At 33.3% G+C, this 24,729-nt stretch overlaps 2 protein-coding genes across 2 annotated transcripts in view; one reads left to right on the plus strand and one right to left on the minus strand.

Moving 5' to 3' along the window:
* Window positions 1-4,281: 4,281 nt before the first annotated feature.
* LOTGIDRAFT_102242 (hypothetical protein) lies at window positions 4,282-7,699 on the plus strand (the record flags this gene model as incomplete). Its single annotated transcript, XM_009045411.1, has 7 exons — window positions 4,282-4,504; window positions 4,810-4,974; window positions 5,331-5,429; window positions 5,892-6,139; window positions 6,474-6,557; window positions 6,828-7,070; window positions 7,502-7,699. The coding sequence occupies 7 exons, from the start codon at window positions 4,282-4,284 to the stop codon at window positions 7,697-7,699; spliced, it is 1,260 nt and encodes a 419-aa protein (XP_009043659.1).
* A 5,394-nt stretch (window positions 7,700-13,093) lies between these two features.
* Window positions 13,094-24,729, minus strand: part of LOTGIDRAFT_102378 (hypothetical protein) — a gene marked incomplete at both ends in the record, with an annotated part of 34,780 nt that continues 23,144 nt past the window's right edge. The window contains 9 exons of the mRNA XM_009045412.1: window positions 13,094-13,260; window positions 17,456-17,546; window positions 18,022-18,145; window positions 18,396-18,511; window positions 18,889-19,004; window positions 22,850-22,945; window positions 23,318-23,413; window positions 23,753-23,950; window positions 24,228-24,405. Coding sequence (XP_009043660.1) covers window positions 13,094-13,260; window positions 17,456-17,546; window positions 18,022-18,145; window positions 18,396-18,511; window positions 18,889-19,004; window positions 22,850-22,945; window positions 23,318-23,413; window positions 23,753-23,950; window positions 24,228-24,405 — 1,182 coding nt within the window. The remainder of the gene's footprint in view (window positions 13,261-17,455; window positions 17,547-18,021; window positions 18,146-18,395; window positions 18,512-18,888; window positions 19,005-22,849; window positions 22,946-23,317; window positions 23,414-23,752; window positions 23,951-24,227; window positions 24,406-24,729) is intronic.

Consider the following 24,729-nt stretch of genomic DNA (forward strand, 5'->3'; position numbering starts at 1 on the left):
TTGAAGCAATTTATGACGTGGAATTATTGGACGGGTCTGGATGGGCTATCTTTTGGACTTTGAACTCAACATATCAAATAAATTGAAGTGCAGTGTTAATTATGAACTGTAGCTTTGTTTTCCTTCTGGATTCAATATGGACTGTAACAAAAGAGACATTTGACAGAACGTTAAACGTAAAAGTAGATCAACCTATTTTGTGAACAGAAACCTCAAGAGAAAATGTCTCATAGTTACCATGGTATAAATTGACCTATTATCATGTCCTATTTCGCAACATGTTAGTGAGAAAATAGGCGATTTAGTTTCAAATCTTAGAAAACGTGTTATGTTCGTGGAATCTTGTCGTTACCATGGAATGGGAGGTCTATAGACAACCCTTATCAGAACTGATTTAAGCTATGCCACCAGATAGGATTTACAGCTAAATGTATAACATTTAAATCATGCATTTGTATGATAGCTAAAACAACAATTTGCATTGACAGCTAAACCAGCAGTTAGTATTGACATCTAACCCATCAGTTAGTATTGACAGCTCATCTATCAGTTAGTATTGACAGCTAACCCATCAGTTTGTATTTACAGTAAAACCATCAGTTTGCATCGACAGCTAAAACACCAGTTTGCATTTACAGCTAAACCATCAGTTTGTATTAACAGCTAAACCATCAACTTCATTGACAGCTAAACCATCAATTAGTATCGACAGCTAACCCATTAGTTTGTATTGATAGCTAAGCCACCAGTTGAAATTGACAGCTAAACCATCAGATTGTATTGACAGCAACAATCAGTTTGCATTGACAGCTAACCCATTAGTTTGTATTAACAGCTAAACCATCAACTTCATTGACAGCTTAACCATAAATTAGTATCGACAGCTAACCCATTAGTTTGTATTGATAGTTAAACCACCAATTGGAATTGACAGCTAAACCACCAATTTGCACTGGCAGCTAAATCATCAGTTGCATTGGCAGCTAAACCATCAATTAGTATCGACAGCTAACCCATTAGTTTGTATTGATAGCTAAACCACCGGCTGAATTTGACAGCTAAAACATCAGATTGTATTGACAGCAACCATCAGTTTGCATTGACAGCTGAACTACCAGTTTGCACTGGTAGCTAAACCATCAGTTGCATTGACAACTAAATCATCAGTTTGCATTTACATCTAAAACACCAATTTGCATTGACAGTTAAACTGCCAGTTTGCATCGACATCAACAGCTAGACCATTAGTTTTCGTGACAGCTAAACCATCAGTTTGCATTGACAATGCAGTTTAAATCTGTAACAGCTGTAATCACCCTCCACTCAAACGATTGAACCCATACAGCTGCCATTTTGCTCTACTGCTCTATCTATTTGTTATCAAGTAACGAGTCCTACATGATATACTTTTATTTGTTAAAAATGAGAACTCGTAAGATTACAAAAAAAAGAAAAGTAGAAAAAAAAACTGTAATCCAATTTTAATAAGGTTTCCCTCACTCAAAGTCACTTTTTATTGTGTATGCCAACATAATTCGAATATTTGAATAATCTTAATAAAAGTTGTTAATAACGGCAAGACTTGCATTGCGATTCATTTAGAGTTTAACGTTCTGCCAAACATCACTATTGCTTGTTTACAAAATTATGTGACCTTTTAACCCCTCAAAGCCAATCTATTTATTATTGGGCCTCAATAAAAACATAGAAATCTCCATGAATGGGCAGTTTTTACTTTTTATATTAGTGGACAATTCAAACAATAAGTCTATATCATAGAACGGATGCACAAATAAAAACATGTCCCCACATGGATCGGGGGGCGCTTTTGCACTCAATGACCTCATCTCCTCCACTTTATACTCTACATAAATTAGTTTTAAATGTTGAAACGTTTTACTCAGTAATATTATCAAAAGTTATGTCATATGTAAATTATTGAGAAGTTGCGTACACATAAGCCTAAGATTAACATGCGTTCACATGCAAATGTAAATTATTGTCAATAAGCATATATTATGTATGCCTACTGAAATTTCTGAAACGTTGCGTACAGAAGTGTCAAAACCCTCTGCAATATGTTCATCACTGTAAAGAGTAAATTCTATTTACCTGCTAGTTTTTGCTATTTTCTTTCCCAAGACCATCGATTCATGTTTCCCCAAACAAATTTACACCACTGCATTCATTCCACACAACGTTTCGACGCGGTAGCACTCTTTTACAGAAAGTACCATGCATCACTGTCGGGAAACTGTCATTATACATTGTGTACAACGTTTTGAGCAGGTAACATGGGTGCTGACAGGACAAAACACTCAATATATGGATGGTATTGACAACGTTTCAACAAATTACAATTATATCAATATACATGTATATCCAAAGCTGTACACTCAATATGGATGACAACCTCTCTGACAAAGTTTCGATTAGATTACACTAGTCGCTATCATTCCTAATAAAACTGCAGACCGACTGGTCAAGGTGTTAAGGTAACATTCGGACAATGACTGACCATAGTTTGTGTCATCAAAACAAAAACAAAGCCCGGGTCACACTAGTCTTTATTACTTTATTGCTATTCGAAGTGGGATAACCCAGTATGTACTCAATACTGAAATAAAATGCTGTTGACACGGTCAGTGCTTTCTAGAGTTAGCAAGGCCCATCTAAAGCTAGAAACAGACTACAATTCGACATTGAGAAGAATTGACAGCGGTAAAACGTCAATAATATTATCTTCATTGGCTGTTAAGCCCGGTTCACACTTGAATTGATTTACCTTAATAAAAAAAAGCGCAGGTCACACGATTCATGTCCTCAAGCTAGAAACACAATAAATTTGATTTTACCTGGCGAAACAATTGCTACAAATAAACAATACTAATTGTTCGTCTCCATTGATTTAAGTCACAACAACATTATAAATGATTTAAATGGGTCCTCCTTTCAGAGCGTACACATAAGTAGTATTGTGTTTTTATTTGGACCATCCTGTTGATTTGAACATGGATTTAGTTTTTACATGGCGAATTTAGGTCTTTTTTTTAAATCATATCTGTTACTTCAGAATAAAGGAAGTATTGAAAATCCGTAAATTGAAACCAAAACAGAATAATATACTATAAAACGGATCCTCGCACCCGCCTCCTAAAAAAGAAAAAAGGAGAGAAAGTGCATTGTATAAGTGTGAACAAGTATACATAATTATTATAGTTCAATTTCATTATTTCCATCTTTGGTTGAAAGCGTCCAGAGCTATCATTCGGACATGACCTTTTGACCTGTATTAGGTCTAATGGCCCTAATCCATGAATATATCATCAATAAGTACTTATTCATAATGAAATGAATTATATTCATAGAAAGCTTCTATTCTTTGCCTGGACATGTTTTATCTGGTGCAGACAGCGTGTTAGATAAGTGAATATACACAAACATTCAAACTATTCCACCACAATGTAGCTGGCTGATAGGAAAGCGCTATATCTTTTCATATCGTGGCTGTCATTGTAGAACAACTTACATAATCTTCGGTGGCTAATATTCGGCTTATGTATGTCTAAATGATTGATTTTGTCGGCTTCTGGACTTTTGGAAATAATATCACATGTCAGTTTCCCTATTCAGAACAGTCATGCACGCACTGAATATGTGGAGTTTTACGCCACTTTTCGTCCCCTCTTTGCCACTATGTTAATCTGCTAGCTGTAGATATACAGCTTTAGTCTCATTCTGATCAAAGAAAGCAGTCATTGGACTAAGCACCCTTTTAGCTAGTTTAGTACAATACTTAATGTTTTCGTTCCATTCTCTAACCCAAGTAAACTGCCATTAATTGTAGTCATATATAGCAATCTGCTAGCTAGTTGGATAGGATGCCGATACTTTGGTAAGCCTTTGTTCTTTTCTGACCACAGTAAACGCATTACACCAAGCACAATTTGCCTGCTTTTTGGACATGATAAAATAGGGTTTTTGTATATCCTTGTTCCATTATGATCACCGTCATTGTATCAAGCACAATTTGCTAGCTAGTTGGACGTGATAGTTTGGTATGCACAAATTCCACTATGAACTGCTCGCTGGTTAAAAGTAAGGGTCATGATTTTGTTGTGGTCTGAAGTATCATGACGTTATCTGGAGTTGCTTCCCCTTTATCATAATTTCTACTTCCACTTTCTAGAAAATTCCGGAAGTTGCATGCTTTGTTTCAAATCTTAGTTTATCTTACTATTTTGAAAGGATTTAAGCTGAATTCGTCGATATATTATAAAAATGTCGCAAGACAAAAGTGGTGAAACCCCAGAAAAAATTGATTTAACACCAGAAAAAAATGGTGGCGTTTTGAAAGAGATTTTGAAAGCTGGTGACGAAAATGAAGGATCTCCATCAACCGGAGACAAAGTTTTTGTTCATTATGTTGGGACTTTGTTGAATGGGGAAAAATTTGATTCGAGTCGTGATCGAGGAGAGAAGTTTGAATTTACTTTGGGAACAGGTAAGTCTATGACAGGATATGCATCTTTTCTTATTGGAATCGTATTCCTATCTCAAAACTGAATAGTCTATCTAATCTACACACTTTGTGTTCAAAAAAATGCAAAAAAAAAAAAGGCCAAGAGTGAGGTTTGGTTTAAGGACACAATTGGAAAATCCAAGAAACAACTTTGGTCCCTGTTCCATGAATGTTCAGAATTTGTGAAATTGGTATCTGTACATAATGGAGGTTTGATTAGCCTATTATGATCTTAAAAACAAGATGACTTACTGTCTTTGTATCGTACATTTGTCATTTTCCTCCAGGACAAGTAATCAAGGCATGGGATCTAGGAGTGGCGTCGATGAAGAAGGGGGAAGTGTCAAGGTTGACTTGCCAGTCAGACTATGCTTACGGGGATTCTGGTTCTCCACCAAAAATTCCACCCAAAGCAACCCTCATATTTGAAGTGGAATTGTTCTCTTGGAAAGGTAAGAAGTTTTTGATATCTGTACATCAACTACTAGCAGCCGACGGTATATCTGATAATATCAATGGATTGAGTGCAAAGACAGTTGGATTATGAAAGTTTCCTCCAGCAGCTCATGTTTGCTTATGTTCAACTGTAACAGATCTATTAAGATGTTTTGATTCACCAGTCAACTTGAAACCATCCTTACTCGTAGGACCTTTTTATTCTGTCTAGTGATTTCACTTATTTTGCTCATCTAATTACCAGTTTTAAGTTAACCCCTATTTCCACACTGATAAATATCAGAAGCAAGTGTCAGCAGCAGAAAAGCTTGTGTCAATTAAGAGTATTTTGATTGGATGATATTTATTACAGGTGAAGATTTGACCGAGAAAAAAAATGGTGGAATTATACGGAGTATAAAGAAACAGGGGGATGGATTTAAAACACCTAAAGATGGGTCAACAGTTAACAGTAAGTTGTTATATTTTACGGCCATATGAATTGTGACATAATGAGATATTTTGCAGTTTCACCCTCCAGTCCATTGCTTCACACCATTTGACATTGTGTCAGTGATAACTTCATTTTAAACAGACCCACAGGTCCTACCAAAGTGGAGCCGTGGAATATGTGATACTACTTTTCACTGCGTTACACCAACTTGTATACAATGTACTCTGTTAATTCTGACAATCTGAACAATCTGATATGTTTTTTGAGCTTCTTTTCAATTTCCAAAGTTTAAAAAAAACACTTTGACTGTACTGGTGTATTCTGAACTTCTGACACTAATTAATGGAACAGATGAAGCTGTATAATATGACATCTCAGCATAATCACTCAGCACCAATTAGATAATCTTTTGTAACCAACATCCCAATGTGTGCAGTTTTTTAGTTTTATCTATTTCATGTCTATCATTTTATATTCTAGTTCATCTAGTAGGAAAATATAAAGGGAGGATATTTGAGGAACGAGACGTGGAGTTTATAGTGGGTGAACCAGAGGAACAGAATGTTATAGAGGGTATTGACATTGCTGTGACCAAAATGAAGAAGGGAGAGAAGTCAGTATTTAAAATTGCCCCAACCTTTGCTTACGGTCAGGTTGGAAATAAGGACTTTGATATTCCAGCAGAGGCTCATCTGGAATATGAAGTTTATTTATCCTGCTTTGAAAATGTAAGATTTATCATTTCTTTTATAACAGTTTCCAAACTGCCAGACATTCCAGACCTAATTGGCCTAAAAAATCAAACTGACAATAGAAATTAATGGAAGCCTGACCCTGTGTTACCTTACCTTGTAATCTTATTTAAATTAGATTGATGTATTTGCAAAAAGGAAAAGTATGAAAGCATCTCAAGAGTTGTGTTGTAACAAGCTCCTGGATATTTTGATTTTATTGTTAATTTGTTAGTTAGATTGAGAGATTTATTAGGTGTGGTTGTCACTAATTAAAAGATTCAGAATAAGTTTTCTAGCCTTCATATGTGTATTTCAATCTATTCAACAGGCTAAAGAAGCGTATGAAATGGACCCACCAGAGAAACTTGAACAGTCAGAGATTATGAAAGCTAAGGGAGGGAACCTGGTGAAGGTAAGGTCTGGTGAAGTTTGCCTCATTGCACACTGCATGACAGTTATATTTAAACATGTATGCTGAATATTGGGATCTTAACATCGTGATGTAAAATACTGTTTCTACAATGTTTTAAAAAAATTTTTACACTTGTAATTCGCAACAGACAAATTTGTGAAATATCCCTCATAGTACACTGTAATGGGTTTCCATCTTCTTTGACATTGATATATCTTATTTGTCATGAGAAACAGTATGGTTTTAAGCTCCGTTTTATTTTCATTGTAGGCAGGTAAATATCTTAGAGCTATAAAATGTTATAAAAAGATCATAGATTATCTAGAACACGAGACAACATCTACATTAGAGGAGGCAGAAAAAACAAAACGAGATTTTCTCATGTTAGCAGCTCATCTTAACCTGGCTTTATGTTACCTCAAAACAGAAGAGTTCAACTCAGTTTGTGATGAGTGTGAAAAGGCGTTGGAATTTGACCCTAAAAGTACAAAGGCTTATTTCAGACGAGGACAGGTAAGCTTTCTTTTTTCTAATCTGAAAACTTTGTACCAGTTCCAAGCATAATCTTGAATTTCAAACCAGGAGAAAATGTACCATATCACAATCCAGAAGTCAAAGTAATAATAACAAGGATACCTATTCAAATCACAAGGAGAAAATTGTCAAAAGTAATCTGTAACTCTCTAAGACACATATTGGAAATAAACAGGAAAGTAAAGTATATTGTAAAAGAAACTAGGATGTGAAACACACATTTCTGTTCAAAGGGAACACAGCAAGTTGGAATGATTTTCTCAAATTTATCTTTTAACAATCTACAGTTCAACTCAAAAAGATAACTTTGAAATCAAAATTGAAATTATTTCATAACGTGATAGTTTTTTATTTTTGCCCAAACACATTCTCTTGGTACATTAACTTTGTAATCACTCGTTAATTTTCAGGCATATTTTAGTAAACATGAGTACGAACTGGCTAAAGCTAATTTTGAGAAAGTTTTAGAGTGTGAACCAGAGAACAAGGCTGCTAAGAATCAAATTATCTTGAGTAAACAGAAAATAAAACAATTTAAAGACAAAGAAAAGAAGACTTACTCTGGCATGTTTACGAAGTTTGCTCAACAAGATATCAAGGTAGGTTGAAATTGTTATCAAGTAGCTTTTTATTTTGAGGACAGGTTGTAGCTCAATTGTTTAGAGTGTTGGAACCTTGACATCATTTCAATTGTTACCTGACACAAACAGTAGTTGTGTATTCTAGGTTGTATTGGAAAATGACCTTGGTCCTTGATTTAATCATATTTCCTCATTATTTCAGTTAATATTTTTTAATTCAGCTGTTAATGGATAGATGTATATTGTCAAATTTTCAATTGCCCAACTGTCTGTCGTTTCAATTAATCCCTTGCTCAGCCTAAAAATAAAATTGGAGACATTTTATTTTCATTTTTTCATAAACTGATGCCTATCAATTTTCTTCATTATTGGACAAGTTTTCACAGATTTTAAGCACAGGACTAAGTGCACTTTAGCCACATTGTGGTTTGTTCATGCTTGCTCCAAGAAAGTATAGTGTTTAGCATTTAGGTGCTTTTTATCAAAATTGTTTAGCATCTGCCCAGACCTTTACCAACTCTAGTTAACATGTCCACTATATTGTAGAGGGCATTGCCAGATTATGTGGCACCAGTTGGAGATGTAATGGAAAGTATTGATAACTGGTCCAATGATATGGCTAAAGACATGATGTCTATTGAACAAGAAATGGCCGCGTTTGGAGAAGTTATGCCTGAGATTGATAAAGAAAATCTGAAACCAAAAAAGAAATAGAGGTAGGTTGCTACTGGATACAACAAAATTGTAAAAAAAATTCAATTATGATTAAAAAAATATAACTACAGTATGTGTATGAAACGAGCAAAGTTATAAAGGAAAAAATCATGTTCCATATTCTTAATCTTATTTTATGTGAATTAAATATTGTTTGTACAAACATATGGTACTATAAATTCTACTGAACAAATTTAACAAAAATAACCCTGTGCCTGGGTTTCATAAATTGATTTTAGCTTTAGTCATCAAGACTTAGACATCTCGGATAATATCATAAAGTTAACATTAAGTTATTAAAATTATTATTAAATATTTTGTCAATAGAGTTTTTCAGTAGCAACCTATCTTGTTTTTTTTTGGTTATTTCAATTTCAATTTATGCTTAGGGCACAATTATTTGACTTGCTGTATATATAGTGTCTAACCGAAAAACTTTGATACTCTGGAATTTAGAGAGTTGTGTGACGTTGGTTCAGAATTTTCATAAAAAAGATACAATATTTATTGTGTGAAAAATATGTTTAATTTGAGTTTTTTTTCCCGTCTAAATCATGTTTTATTTTCGGGACATAATGAACCAATATCTTTTCATCTTATTTCTGCATTTGACATTGTTATGTAGTTAAAATATAACCCAATGTTAAAATCAAAGTCTATTTAAGTTATCTAATACTACTGTGAGGTACATATTTCTGGTTCTTACAGTTCTTGTGGCAAACTTTTTTTTGTAGATTTGTATTCAGTTTTGTAATTCTATATTATAGAAGAGTGGGACAGGAGACCAGGTTGAAAATAAAACTAAGAAAGAAGAGTGGGAAGAAGATAAAGCTGAGAAAGGAGAAGAAGAAATTATGGAAGTCAGTGGAAACTGAACTTTATCCAATCTGACATCTTTTTTTAAAACGTCTTAACCCTTTGAACTTTGAGTGTATATAAAATAAACCTTCATATACTCTGAACTATAAGCTATATATATTTAAGAGTATGATTTAAGGTGAACATTGTGTGACATCACTTGGTAATGGCCAATCAAGCAGTTACATTTAGCTTGTGATAAAGAGAGATGTTCGAAAAAGATAAACAGAAGCTAATATTGTGTGTCACTATTATTCAAATTGATAAAGGTTTTATATATTTTTATAAAGCTCCTATAAGCATATTTGAGAGACAGAAATAGTACCCTGTTGTCGATGTGTCAGTACTCAATTGGCTTTTTTGTGGAATTTGTTTACCTAAATCCATAAGTGACTGTAGTCATTGAAGATATTTGGGGACAGTCCAATTCAAATCATTAATATAAGAATTTAAGATTTGTAGTACATTGTATTATGTTATCATGTCATACTTGTTATTCATTAAATCTTTCATACTGTAGACTTGTACATATTACAATCTAAGAGTATGTATATATTGAAGCATTTTATTTGTATAATTTGACACCCATCTCCCGTCTTTCCAGCTTACAACTGATTTTTCTTAAAACTTATGACTGATTTTTAAAACGGATGTCTGGGAAACCCAGTACCCAATTAGGACATGACCCAAAGACCCTTTTCACAAAACTTAAAGGTATACTACTCTTGTGATGACCAACTTTTGAGAATTTAAAATCTTATGCCCATTCTAAGAGGTAGTGTCCTAATGGGGGGAGGGGGAATTTTCACAATGAAATGAAATTAATGGAGTTTTACATCATACTTTTCTGCACCAACATGCAGGGTGCAATGAGGGAAATTAACCTATTTTTCGATTTTCAACTGTCGAGGAATCTTTAACGTGCATAGCCTGTAGCACACAGGGCTTTGGTTTATTGTCCCATCCGAACAACAAGATGCTTTTTCCATGCCAGACGCTCTTACAGGGAAACAACCACAAATATATAATGATTGGTCTGATGGTTCTCCAAGAATTAAAAAATAGAATTTATTTAATGCATTCTGATATAATACGGGGCAAAAACGTAATAGAATTCATATTTTGAAATTTCTTAGAAAAGCAGTTAGATACAATTTTGTGAACCTCCAATGGTACAGTCAGTGCAAAAGGATATCAATGGATAAATAAAACTGATAAAAAAATCACAGTTTATATATAATATTATATTAACAATATGTTATCTGGTTCAGCATGCAAATAATAGTAATAATAATAAATCTACCAATAATATAATTAGAATTACTTAACCCTTTACCTGCCAAGGCCTGAAACATTGCAATATGGAAGATCAAGCCCAATTTACTGCAAGTCTAATATTAATATGTAATATTACTATTCAATGCCATCAGTCATACAATTTTTAGGAACCTAGCCTCTATTTCTAATTTAGATCTTTTAGATATAGATCTCAAAAATTTGTTGTAATTTGTCAACTAGAATAGGAACTTTTTTTTTGTGCAACAAGACCCAGACCTCTGTTATCCAAAAAGTTTCAGTGTTGTAAGTGTGTTATAGGTAAGAGAAATAACATTCTGACGACTAAAAATATGAGAAATTTTGTCCAAATGTTGACAATATATTTCAACAGACCTGGCAGTTTTTGGGTTAACATCTCTAATTGCACGGAGAATAGTAAATAAATGTTCGTTAAAAATAAAATAATTATCAATCATAATCTAACCTACAAATAATTCATAATATTAAGCAACTTATACTCCCTATTTACGACTTCAACAATTTTAATTTGGTGAATCGGTGAATTGAAAGAACCAAATAGGCTACACACTGCCAAGAACTTTCATGAAAAATTCGAACAAATGAGATGACAATCTGAGGCCATACCTTCAATTAATATAATTAATGTAATTATAAGGGAATAGTGATTCAGTATATATGCAAGTGAAAGGCACTATATAAATTTAAGATTGTTCACAGACTGCATTGTTTTGTCATGACAACTGTAGTGAGATTCTTTCTGATTGGTTCAAATATTATTCTTTGACCAATAAAATATCTTAACACATTTTATCTTAACAAAACAAGAAAACAAATTGAAAATATTCAAAAGAACAAAAAAAATTGCTTTTTGCGTAAGCATTTTGCTGCCCCACAAAAAACAAAATGAATTATGCAAAATAGAAGCTTTAAGCAAAGCAAATGCTTGTTTTTTTTTTACAATTCACTGGGACACTAGGGCCTGTTTCTCAAAACTTAACTTAGATTGATATTAATGCTCATCTGATTGGTCAATAACTGAAATAGATTTTAAATTTAGCCTTTTTCACCAATCAAATTACTATGTCTTTAAGTCACCATATTTATCTTACTTAGTTAACATTTTGTGAAACAGGCCTCTTATAACTACAAATGTATCTGATGTAAAACAGGGCTGCTGATTTGGATTTTTTCAAACTGGACATACATGTATTAAGAAGAATGATCGATTACCCATTACAGAGTTAGAGTTTCTTATTTCCAAACCAAACTATCTTGATGTGGACTCCACAACACTTGTTTTCAAAACCTGGCTGACATATGTACAAAAAAACCCAAATATTAATGGGATATTGTCAAACTACACCTCCAAATCAACAGTTTTTCCACAAACAGCAGTTACATCTAGGTATATTTATTGAAAGTTCTGTTGTCATATTTCTGTAGGGGGAACTCTAATCTATTACTAGATTTAGTCATATTGATGACTGAAGAATTACATTTTTCTGCTAGTTATCATCATCTGCTTGCATTCCTCAACCAAACCAAGTGGAATCTGACCAACCACCTGACTGCAGTTACTAGTATCCCCCATTAAAAACAACTTATGATAGGTGAAATTTTGATAAATTTGTCAAGTTGTAAAAGAGTTATTTCCCCTAACGTTGAAGAATGTGAAACGGAAATCAATTTGAGAATTTAACCAAGAGGTAGTATTATGACAAAAACAAAGATCAATTTCACACAACTAAATGAAAAATATATCTACGTCTATTCTGAAATATATTTAACAATAAGCCAAATTATTCTAATTAACTTCTCCAATATTCACTTTACTACATTACTATAATATGTTGTGAGTGCTGACAAAATGGTGAAAAAATACAAACAGCTTTGGTTTATGTCTTAAGATTTTATAAATGAATATTTTACAAAATGAGGCCATGTCTCTTCCCTGATGGATCAAAAATCTCAGGAAAAGGACCATTTCTTGTATTTCTTAAGACAATAACTTTATTTAACTCCTAACAGTAGAGCCACAGTGGTTGGAGGGCTGAACAGAGGATGTTTGGACTCTATGGTTCCATAAGTCAAGACAGCAGAACCACCCTTGTTAAACCTGTCATTGATGCAGGTTAGAGGGACTGATATAGAAAAAAGTTTTACCCAGGGTTGACCAATGGCAAAGTTAAACAATGGTCTTTTACATCCTCTAAGTTGACTAATATTACAAGTTGATTTATTGGAAACTTTTATATCCTCTAGGTTGGCTAATTGAATTGTCATATGTAGATTGAGTTATGAAAAGAAAGAAATGGTCCATTTAAGGGAAGAAGACATCAGATTTGGTAAAAAAAATGCAGCAGACTTAAATATTCATCAGGGTCATGAAATGTGACCCTCCTCCCACCCTAACAAGCCTAGCACCAAACCAACCCCCAATGTCATAGCACCCATACCCCCAAAATCCTTCTTCCAAATTTGTTTCTTGGCTACAAATTCTCAAATATCTAGCAACTTCCTAATATCATAAAACTTGACCCCATGAACTTTTTATGTGTACCAGGGTCGTTTACGAGCCCATCTAATTTGGTAGCCTGAGTCAACACGAATCTTGATGGATGCTCCTTCAGCAGCTCGAACTGTTTCCTTGACAGCCTGCATCAGATTCTGTGCATTTCCAACCAACATCTCTGTAGCTTCTTGATCTTCCTCTGAACCTATAAAAATTTCAAAATCAGAGTCAGAAAATGAACTTACAATACGACAGGGATATAGTTACCTTATTATTCACTCGACTAGCTGACAGAACATAAAGGGATATTGTCGCAAAATTTTGAATAACATCTGATAAAAACTTTAAGGGATACAAGTTAATAAAGTTCATCTTCCAATATCATTTTTCAGAGCGGAAATCTGAATTTTGTTCGCAATATTTTACCTTTGTAACAAACTCTGAATTTTATCACCTTATCTGTCATACAGATGTTTGAAGTACAACCAAAATAAAGGCTGGACGATTGACATTAAAAAACACTATATTTTTTGTCTTATTGTTGACGAACGAGTTGTCAAATATTTCTTTTGAAAAGTGATACATGTTGTCAAATTTAGCTAGTAAAGTGAATATTTAGATGAATACCATGAAAAACCCAACTTTTGTTCCCAAATAAAGAACCAGGGCCCGTCCATATTCTCGAAAGTATCTTAGCGCTAGGATGTCTTAGAAACAGTGTCAGAAGATAAGACCTTGGGACATACTAGCACTAAGATCGTTTCGAGAATACCTTGCTAGCAGTTCAGTCAGTGTTCTATGAGAAATATATTTCAAATACTACTACTACTACAAGCAATATAAACTTATAATGAAATATGAATTTTTTTCAAAAGATGTGATTTAAAAGAGAAATATGCACCAGCTTCTACATAACAAGAAATGTTGAAAAAAAAAAATCAAGACTTTAATATACCAAAATGAATTGATGCAAATGCCCACTTTAAAATAATGAAATTGTTTAAGGAGAATTAGGGCCTCTGTTTTTTTTTTTTAAAATAAACACATTATCAAAGCCTCCAGAAATTATAAGAGGGAAACCACTTCAAACAAATATAGTTTACAATCTTGGGCTTTATTCTCAAATATGTAACTAAGATTAAATCCAGATTTTAAGAATTACAGGTAATCTGATTGGTTATTAAAACTAAATGTAAAATAAATTTTAGTGATTGACCAATCAGATGACTAGAATATTAAAATCTGCAAAGAATCCTAAATAAACAAGCCACCCTATGACATCGCGATCCAAAGGTTACATTTTGATAAAGTACCAAGATGAAGGACTCAAATTTCCTGGTCATAAATTGAAAGGTTAATAGGGAAAAGGAAATGGTTAAAATATATATTACGGAGTACAATCTATATTGAAACTTATACTGGAAATGTTGTTTTCTAAGGGGGAAGGGAAGGGGAGCCACACAGATAATGGGAAGAATGAGCTATGTTTGTGATACATGATATAGATACAAGAGTAGCCTTACTTATCTAATGGGAACAGTCAGCATTTTCGAGGATTGATTTGGGTCTTTGTTGTGCTTTAATAGTCTTACGAAGTACTAAAACGCACGAAAATCATATATTCCCTACAAACAAACCTCAAATTTCTGATATAAATATGGGTCCCGGAAACATGGGTTGGGGACAGGATTACCAGTACTTTGGGAGTTTTAAAACTTACTTGATTCTGTTCAGATCAAAAAGCAAGCAGCAAAAAAGCAAAAAGAACAAATTGTTAGTGCAGTAAAAAGCAGAACTCAAAATACCAGGGCTGTTGATTTGAAATCTTCATGTCACACATTACTCTCAAAAGTATTGTCAATTTATATTTGATTTCTTGCAAAACCAGTCATGATTGGTAAATGTAATCAAATCATCATACAGAAATCTAGTCAGACATTACTGGTAAATGCAGTCCAATCAACAGTCTTGAGCTCTAGTCAGACATGACTGGTAAATGCAGTCAAATCAACAGTCTAGAGCTCTAGTCAGACATGACTGCTAAATGCAGTCAAATCAACAGTCTAGAGCTCTAGTCAGACATGACTGGTAAATGCAGTCAAATCAACAGTCTAGAGCTCTAGTCAGACATGACTGGTAAATGCAGTCAAATCAACAGTCTAGAGCTCTAGTCAGACATGACTGGTAAATACAGGCAAATCAATAGTCTAGAACTTTAGTCAGACATGACTGGTAAATACAGGCAAATCAATAGTCTAGAACTTTAGTCAGATATGACTGGTAAATACAGCCAAATCAACAGTTTAGAACTATAGTGAGACATATAAAATCAAATCAACAGCCCAGGTACAAACTTCAACTACGCATTCAACTATCCTCATTCACACAGAAACACAAAGTTATAGAAAATTTATAAGCTGAAATCACAGAAATATTAAAATATTGGGTCCCTGATGATGGATTACATATCCTAAATGTGTCAAAATCATATTATGGTATATTTGGGTGAGTTGCTGGTCTTAAGGAGAAGACTAACTTTGATATGTGAAGAAAATGTTTTACACAAATACATGACTGTGTATGTTGGAATGTATGAAATATAATATATCAAATGATAAAATAATGAGACATTATCAAATGATTACATCAACATTTTAAGTTAAGTAATTCAATTCAATAATTTCTAGGTGTATAAAGAAAATTGTCCTGTTTATGTTAACTTGGATTGTATTTTAGTCATCTACAGTTTTGTTAAGAATTAGACAGTGGCGGAGCCAAAGGGGGGCAGAGGGGGCAGCCACCCCCCATCGCAGCCCCAAAAGCAAGTTAGAAATTCAGGCAATCTCAGATAATTTGCCCCCCCCCCTCGGATGTTAACCTGGTTCCGCCACTGGAATAAGACACAGGTATTTACTTTCAAAATGCCTCACAAATAATCAATTTCACAAACTGTCGCCATGCCAAATTAAAGGACATAAGCAACTTTTCTGAGAAAATTACCCCAAGACCCTAAAATCATTTTGAAGCAAGTTTTCAAGAAATTGCTCAATCGAAGAAATTCAGGCCACACTTTGTGAAATTGATAGAAGTATTTCAAATTACAGTCACTAAATTTTAGTCATATTGTCCAACTACTTTCATTATTATTGCACAAAGTCCATGCTGAAATTTGAAAAATGGTTACCACACGCTATCTCACTGCCGTCTGGGCTCGGAATTGGGTCTGATGGGAAAAATCACATTCAAATAACAAATTTATAACATTGAAAAGCAAGCCAGAGCTTTTCCTACTTTCGTTTTGCATCTTTGAACAGAATTTCAAATGATTTAAGATATTTTTGTGTGCTTAAAATTTCCGTTCAAAACTTGCAAAATCAAAAGAAGAAATACTTGGAATAAAAAGTGCAGAAACACAAAAAGTGAAATATCCGCAGACAATGAAGGCCAACAACAGCGCAGCAGCAAATATTGCCGGCACAATATCACCATCCCTTGAACCAAAATCATGCGAAAACAGCAAAATAACTCAACAGTCTGACTTCAATCAACATTTTTGGAAATTTCTTTTTGGAATATTTTCTTCAAGCAATGGCTGATATATTAAAATGTAGGACAAAAATCTAGTGAAATGAATCGACACTTCACCAAAAGATTAAAAACATTAACCATTTCTTTTTATGAATAGTATCTAGAATTACAAATCAAATGTTGGTATTATGGAGCATTTAGAATAAATTTAGTATTTGGAATTCAAAAATTATCAAATGAAATCATTGATCAAATAATTTCAATGATCACCATCTTTTTTATCGAAACCTTTGTTTATATATTTGTAAATAAAAAAAGTTTCCAATCGTGTTGTTTTTGTCAGACAAATTTTGTTTTTACGATTGACTCCACCTGTTGCGATTTCACTGCCATCAACGCTGGGAATAGGTTCTAAATAAAACACATTGAAATAAAATATACAGAAAACCAGCAAAATAAACAAAATTATGGCAAGAAATTAAGAAAAAGAAGCGAAAAATAAAATTAAATAAAAAAGAAATGTCACCGAAAATGATAAGATTGAATCATAAGAAAGCAAGAAAATGAAAATAAAAGAAATGTGAAACCCAAAAATGAAAATAATTAAAAATTTTATTATTTTAACATTTGACACTGGTAATAAATGTATTGACGGAAACTAAATACATCATAATAGGTACATACATAAAACAACGTTTCTATAGTTTACACTGCCATTAAATACAGTCTCATAATGTAATACTCCAAAATATTGTGCATAAGGTTTCATTAATTAAAACCATATATAGTATATACTAAGCTTTCATTCAAATTATATAGGCCATATTTTTAAAATAAAAATAAGAAAATAATCAAAGAAGTGTTAAACATACCTTGTGCTCCTAACATAGTAGCCTTGACTGTAGATAGAATCTTTAATTGTGTTCCAATGGTAGGAATTCTTTCACAAACTTGCAGTAAACTCTACAAATATATACCATATTTTTAATCACATGTAGAAAAGGGACAGAAATTTTGCCAGGAGAGTGCTCTAGCCTACTCTTTTTTTGGAAAAATTGAGCCAGAGAAGTGCTTTAGCTTGTCCAGGCTTTTTGAGATATGTGGTAGAACAGTGCATTAGTCCACTGTATTAGTAGAAATTTTACCAGACTGCACCATAGGCCACTCTTTTAAAAGATATTTTGCAATAACAGCCTCCATTTATTGTCACCTACGAGCAACTAGATGCTTTTTACTGCAACACTGACAGGGAGAAACCAATCAGTATTCATCTTGTAAGGTGAGTGAACTCAATTACAAGAATCACAAGAAGAATTAGAATGTTCCAAATTGAAGTCAAAGGTGTCCCCGATACACATAAGAAGGCCACAAAACCTCTTTACAAGCTCTTTAATGGGGCCATACCTCCATATGGGTGAGAAGAAATTCTTCAACTTACGTTTCTCATTTTCTTATCAGTACAATCGGACGCCAGCTTTTTAGCCAGTCGAGTGACTTCTGTAGACTGCATGGCGATTAATTTAGCTGTTTCTATTAATTCTTTCTTTGATCCTCCTTCACCTCTATAATACACAAATCATATTTACAGAAATTATTTTACTGGAGTCACCACAAAATATCAGTATATTTAATATATTTTTAGTTTTAGTGAAACTGTAAGATCTATTGATACCTGACTGGAAAATGACTGCCACAAATGAATTACACATACATCATTGTATCCCATGTACATAATAACTTTTGAAAATCCTTAAAAGCAAATTGTGATCCAAATTGCCTTTTCATAACTAATTTTAGTTATAACAACCTTACCTGACCAGTTGACTGAGTTTAGCCATGAGTAGCGCCATCTTTTTAGCAGCCGTGATAATTTCGTTGTCTTTACTGGACCATTGTTTAGCTTCCATATGTAAAGCATGTGCTGCCATCTTTAAAATAAAATGTAAAATCCCTAAATGGATTGGTTTTTTAAGAATTTCCAGTAACTGAGTTTTGCATCCTACTTTTCTGTTCTGAATAAGCCTTGAAATAGCATTATCTTTTGATGGATCTTTATCATGCAGTTTGTTAAACAAAGATCCTTACTTTATAATCTTTTTCCTTGTCACTTACCTCTCTCGAGAGGTCCACTTTTATCTATTTTCATTTCTGAGATATTGTTTATCGATTTTGTCCTGTCAATGGATGTTCCTACTGGCTTTGAGACTTTGGTATTCTTTTGTTTGGTTTTAAGAAGATCACAGTTTAAACAGAACCTTATTTGGCAATCCATGACTCAAAAAGTATTAAGAAAAAGGTAACATACCATGATGGGCTGATTGGCCTGTGGGATGGGGAAATCTTCCTCATCATCTGTATCTGGGGGTGGAGGCCTGGGTGGGGCCAGCTCATGAGGTAATGGTGGTCGGGGTGGGGCACTGTCTGAAATTATATAATGGTAATACATTTAAATACATGGCGTAGCTAAGTTGTGTGCTGGGATGGTTTTTTTATATTTCACAGAACACAGTTGATTTGACAGTCAAAGAATTTCTTTAAAATGTCTTAAAATACAACAGAAGTGTGAAAATAATGCCAAACAACAATGGCTATCTAGTGCCGACTATGAGTGCTGAGTTGATAATCTCAATAAAGAATAGCCATTATTTGCTATGAAAGGAAAGGAATGCCAAGTTGACCAATCCAAAGACCAAAGAGTCATAATTGTTATGTAGACTCTCTGAATGTCAAGTTGACAAACCATTATACCAAACAACAACCATTAGCTCTGTTGAATGAAAGGGATGTTGTGTTGACAAACAGTTCTAGGCAGCACCAAGAGTGCCTTCTAATTTGGTCCTAAAGGTAGATTCAACAGCAATTGTGAAACCTGTTTTGCACTGATAATCTTCAGATTCCTACAAGCACAAGTAATTTTTTCATTTCATACTATTACATATTCATTCGTTAATTCTAACACATGCTGAAAAAATATTAACAAAAAATAATACCACTCTGAAATAAAATAGTTAGTTTCACACAATTTGGTAGACATCTGAAAATGAAATAAAAATTGAAATGTTAGTTACAACAACAAGAATGCAGGGTGAAAATATAGTTCTATATTTAATCTTGTTAGTTCTTAATGGTAATTTTCTCATCCATATACAGTATATTTCAAGTATTTCTGAATGAACAATGTTGTAGGTGTGAATTCGATATTCATTTCATATTTCTCAAGGTTAGAAAATGACAATCTCCTTAATTTCAGTTGATCCAACCTAAAATCTATAATTTTCATTTGGTTCACCTTATTTCCATTTTTTTTTAAACAAGGTTCAGAACTCTGATTTACATTTTAATTTCAACAGTTTTTATTTTTGCAAAAGAATCCGAAGTATACCAAGTTGTTGGAATTTTCAACTTATTTCAAAATCCATGATTATTCAAATTACAGAATGATTGATAAAGATATCACGTAACATTGTTTTGGGTTAGTTTGAAGTTATTACAATATTGGTTATAAATCTGTAAATATACTTTTGTTAGCAAAATCATAATTAATGGAAACATCCTCTGGTCATTTTTGGGGGGTTTATTTCATTTTTTTTTCAAAAATTAGACAAAATTCTAGGTTATTCTAGGTTACTTTTATTGATGTCCCCAGGGTGTTTCCATAATAATTTTATTGTTAGAAATATTTTGAACAAACATAATATCTGTTAGCTTTATCATAACTTCATTGTGTTAGCAAAATCATGGACAAAAATGAATTAAAAAAACTAAAATAAAACTAAAACTAAAAAGAAATCATAAAATATAGTATTAGATTTTTGAGGTTGGGATTTTTTTTCGAGCTTAAAATTGAAAGATAAGAACCTCTTAGACCATAATGTTGTTGAAAGCCAAATTCCTCCATGGGGGGTGGGGGAATGGCTGGGGGTGGGGGTGCCCCAAATTGTTGACTCTGTAAAGAAGCTGAAAGAAATATTTTTCAAAATTTATGAAAAGTTTCAAAGATGTTAGTTATAAGTACATGTAATGCAAAACCTAAAATTGGATGTTACTTTTACGTTTCGAGGCAAATAGAACTTTGAGGGCCACTAAACACATCAATTTAGGCTAAACCATGTCAGCCCCTCCAAAATGACAGAAAAAATCTGGGTTGAAGCAACTTGTTTAAGATAAAAGCAAATTTTTTGAACAGGTCTTAAACTTTCTTTGTAAATTTTTTCACTTTAAAGTCACCCTTGACCGTAACATATAAATATATTGACCATAAAATTATACCATAGCCCAAAATAATTCACAAAAACCAAATATAACAAAAACCTTGTAATAAAAAAAAATATATTTTACTACCAATACCAAAATTAATAAAAAAATTGACAACAAAAAACAAGACAATAACCGAGGGTGAAATAAAAAAGAAACTGAAAGTAGGAAATGAAAATGAAAATGAAACGAAATTGAAAATGAAAATGAGAGAATACCTTCGTTCATACGATTAAAATTTTCTTCATGGGGCATTTCACCTGGAACTTGGTAAAAATAAGAGAAATGATGTTAATAGATTGACAGAATTGATGATAAACATGAAATAAGATGCTTGTCAAGAAAAAAGACAAATAAATGAAGAAACATATGATTAAATCAGGTTAATTAACAAGACTTTGTGGTACATCATCTGTCTCATGTAATGACTGTGAGTAAATTTCTGATAAAATTGGCCATAATTAGCTGCCCATGCATTCAGGTGGCATTTGTTATTGAAGCCAACTCATTGGCTGGCCAATTTAACAACCAATTATCAAGGGGGATAATTGGTCCATAGCTAGTTTGTGCTCCAACCATTTGATGCCAGGGGAAATAGACCACAGCCAAATGACAGAAGCTGTAACCATTTTGCAACACTCTATTGTAGCAATTAATACTGACAAACTGTCAAACTGCACAGGATGGTTTTCAAGACTGAAATATAATCTTGAAAACAGTCTCAATAACAATCAGCAAACACAAATAATACAAATGCAAAATAACAACACCACACAGGATCACGACACAGGGAATTCTTTCAAATTAACAGGAGGTGGGAAGATTTAAGGCAGCAGAAGGGAGCAAAATTTACTTCTGGATAGGGCACAGGCGAATAGCATTCACATGGCATTTCTGGTGTAACATTAAGTACCGGTAGGTCAAAATTTTAAAAATATTTCATAGGGCCAAAATATTCAACTCAACAATAAACAAATTTTTCAGAAAAAATGGGGATCAAAATTGATTTTTTTCAAAATGTATGCATAAATATCCAATGCAGAATATGCTCAAATTGCCTTCAACAGTCGTCATAGCAACTACTACCTTTAGCTAACACTGTACGACCACTACGACTGTCAACCTCTATGGAAATCGGATCCGAGTGAGGTGACATTGGGGACTGTTGTCGTAGCGATGCCGCAGGTATGAAGAATATTTGAGAAGATTGTTGCTGTTGTGGAGCCTGTTTTTTCGATTGCTGAGGCGTAGAATAGTAATTTTGCTGCATTGCAGACCCCTGTATATATTGATGTTCGGCACCTCGTTGAAATTTTTGCTGCAGAGGTGTTTGATGATATTTTTGCTGCGGAGGTGACGAATACAACCATGGTGCTATTTACGTTAAAAGAATAAATTAGAATTCTTCTAAATAATTTCATAAACCAAGGACAAATGGATAAGTTTAACTCAAACTAAATCTCCAATATCATCCCTTATAAAAGTATAAGAAAATTTTGAGGGTAAGGGTGCTTTCAGAAAACAATCAAGTTATTTTCTATAATAAAATACATGAACAAAAGCCATCCTGGTTCTAATACAAAGCACAAGAGTTTCTAAATCTAATTTCAAAAGTCATAAAAGTTTCAAATAGATTTCTAGCAATTTAATATTTCAGTCCAATGTTATCTAACATTTTTAACAAGAGCAATAAATCTGTAACTATGGAAGATTCCAATTAAGCTTATATTGTTAATGTCTTTAACACATTTTTGAAAATATTCTTTGACTTTCACATCTCCAAAAGGATCTTTTAAACATAAATGTTTATTTTCCAAGTGTTAAACACTGAGCTGACAATCAATATTCAATTTTAGTGGCATAGATTACAAGATTATCTGACTATTGATTTCTCTGAAAATTCTAGGGTCAATATTCATTGTTTGAAGACATATTGCCAAGAGTGTTGTTAATAACCATTTGAAGTGAAATATGTAAAAGTAAGCTAGAATAAAGTGGTGAAGCAGTATAACAAGTAGAATAATGTAAATAATAATTACCTGCTATATGAAGTTGAGAGAGATCTGGAGGGGGTGGGGGGTAATTCTCCACTGAATCTTTCGTATGTTCTGAAACACATTGTCTTACTTGTCCCACAGCATCCAATAACTGAAATGAAATAAAAGTTGATGAAAATAAATGATGAGAAATGGTTGTTTTTATTTTTAAAGTGAATGTTAAGGGTACATTTTCCAATTTACTAGATCTTATCTCATTCTGTGTACATGTGTTTGGGATATATCATCCTCATGAGAACAACCAGTACCAAACTCCTCTAATATCTAATTGACTAAACTTATCCTGTGCTGACAACGTGTGTTTTGGATACACAATCCTAAACAGGACAGCTGGTTTTGAAAATGAGGATTAACTTTAAAAGAAAAGTAACTAAAGAGGAGTGAGGGGCTGACACTGAGAATCTCTACAAAAGGAGATATAACTTACAGCTTGGTTAGATTTTCTCCAGTTGGCAGCAGCGTTGGCATCTCGAGGATTCATGGCCAAGTTTTTAGCATTCTGTAACATTGGTGCAATAGCTGAAAATATACCAGTTCGACATGTAAATATTTACTTATATCAACTGATAGACAATATACTTGTTAATTTTCATTATTTTTCTAAAGATCATTGTCAAAAATGTCTGTGTATGAAATCTGGTAGCCTTGAATAGGACTCAATGTCCATCGTTAGATTTATTCTCATAATTTCAGAGATAACCTGGTAAAAAACGAGGCAAAAAGATATTTCTTGGTGAAAATTTCTGACCTTAAAGCTATCGTAAGAAATTTTGTGACACTGGACTAAAAAGTAATCCGCATCTAGAAAATCAAAACCATTTTCAAATCTTTCCAATCCAGCATATGGAAATTACTTACATTGTTTAAGATTTTGAGAAGCAGCATTGACTCGAGCTAAAAACTGGGGATCTTCGCTGTTCTCAGCCTCTTGTTGAGCTACCTGTAAAATACGGTTGGCTCGTCGGGCAATATCTCCTGTATTGTTGACTATTTTTGGTACATCACCAGATCTTATTCCTTCTTCTATTCTGTCTGTATCTTTACTGATAGCTTCCTCTATAATATACATAATATTGTCATCAGTGAATGTGCATGTTTGCAATGACCTAGTTCTCACATGTATGCGCTCTCCTGCTATGGCAAGTTTGCGATAAGTATCAGAAGTAATATTGCACCAAATAACAAACTATCTAATTCTAGCAAGTTAGGATTAGTAGATCTATAATAGTGTTCTTTATTATCTAATATTCTGTGTACTTTCAAATATCATTCTAGGATTATATTCTGGACGTATCTCAGTTTAATTCAGCAACAACCTAAATATTCACTGTACCTTCAGCTTTAATAAGAGCAGCGGAATCTACAGCCTCATCCACCAGGAATCGCAGCCTTTCCATATTGTCTGTCCATTGTTTCTTAATCAAATCAAAATGTTCCTGGGCAGCCTGGTTACCAGGGTTACAGAATAAAACTCTGGCAGCGTTAATTACTTGTGGGGTCAAATCCTTAATCTAAAAAACACAAGACAAATATTAATATCTGTGATGAATTCTCCTATTCAATTCAAGATGAACCTTTTTAACTATTCTCCTTTCATTGTATTTAACATTTAGATTTAGGTTAAGATTACAACTTAGATATTTGTATTGTTCTTTTGTTAAAGACAAGTGAGATGAAATCTAACTTTCCTGCTCTAGATCATGTAAATGATGAAAGGCAATGTTTTGTGCACTTAAGAAAACATTTTTCCCCAGTTTTGGCTAATGATAAAAGACAATAATCTTTTCTGTGCAATAAAATAAGGAAGCTTTTCCATGATTAGGCCATTAGCCTAC

The sequence above is a fragment of the Lottia gigantea genome (genome assembly GCF_000327385.1).
Source record: "Lottia gigantea unplaced genomic scaffold LOTGIsca_1, whole genome shotgun sequence".
Lineage (NCBI taxonomy): Eukaryota > Metazoa > Mollusca > Gastropoda > Lottiidae > Lottia > Lottia gigantea.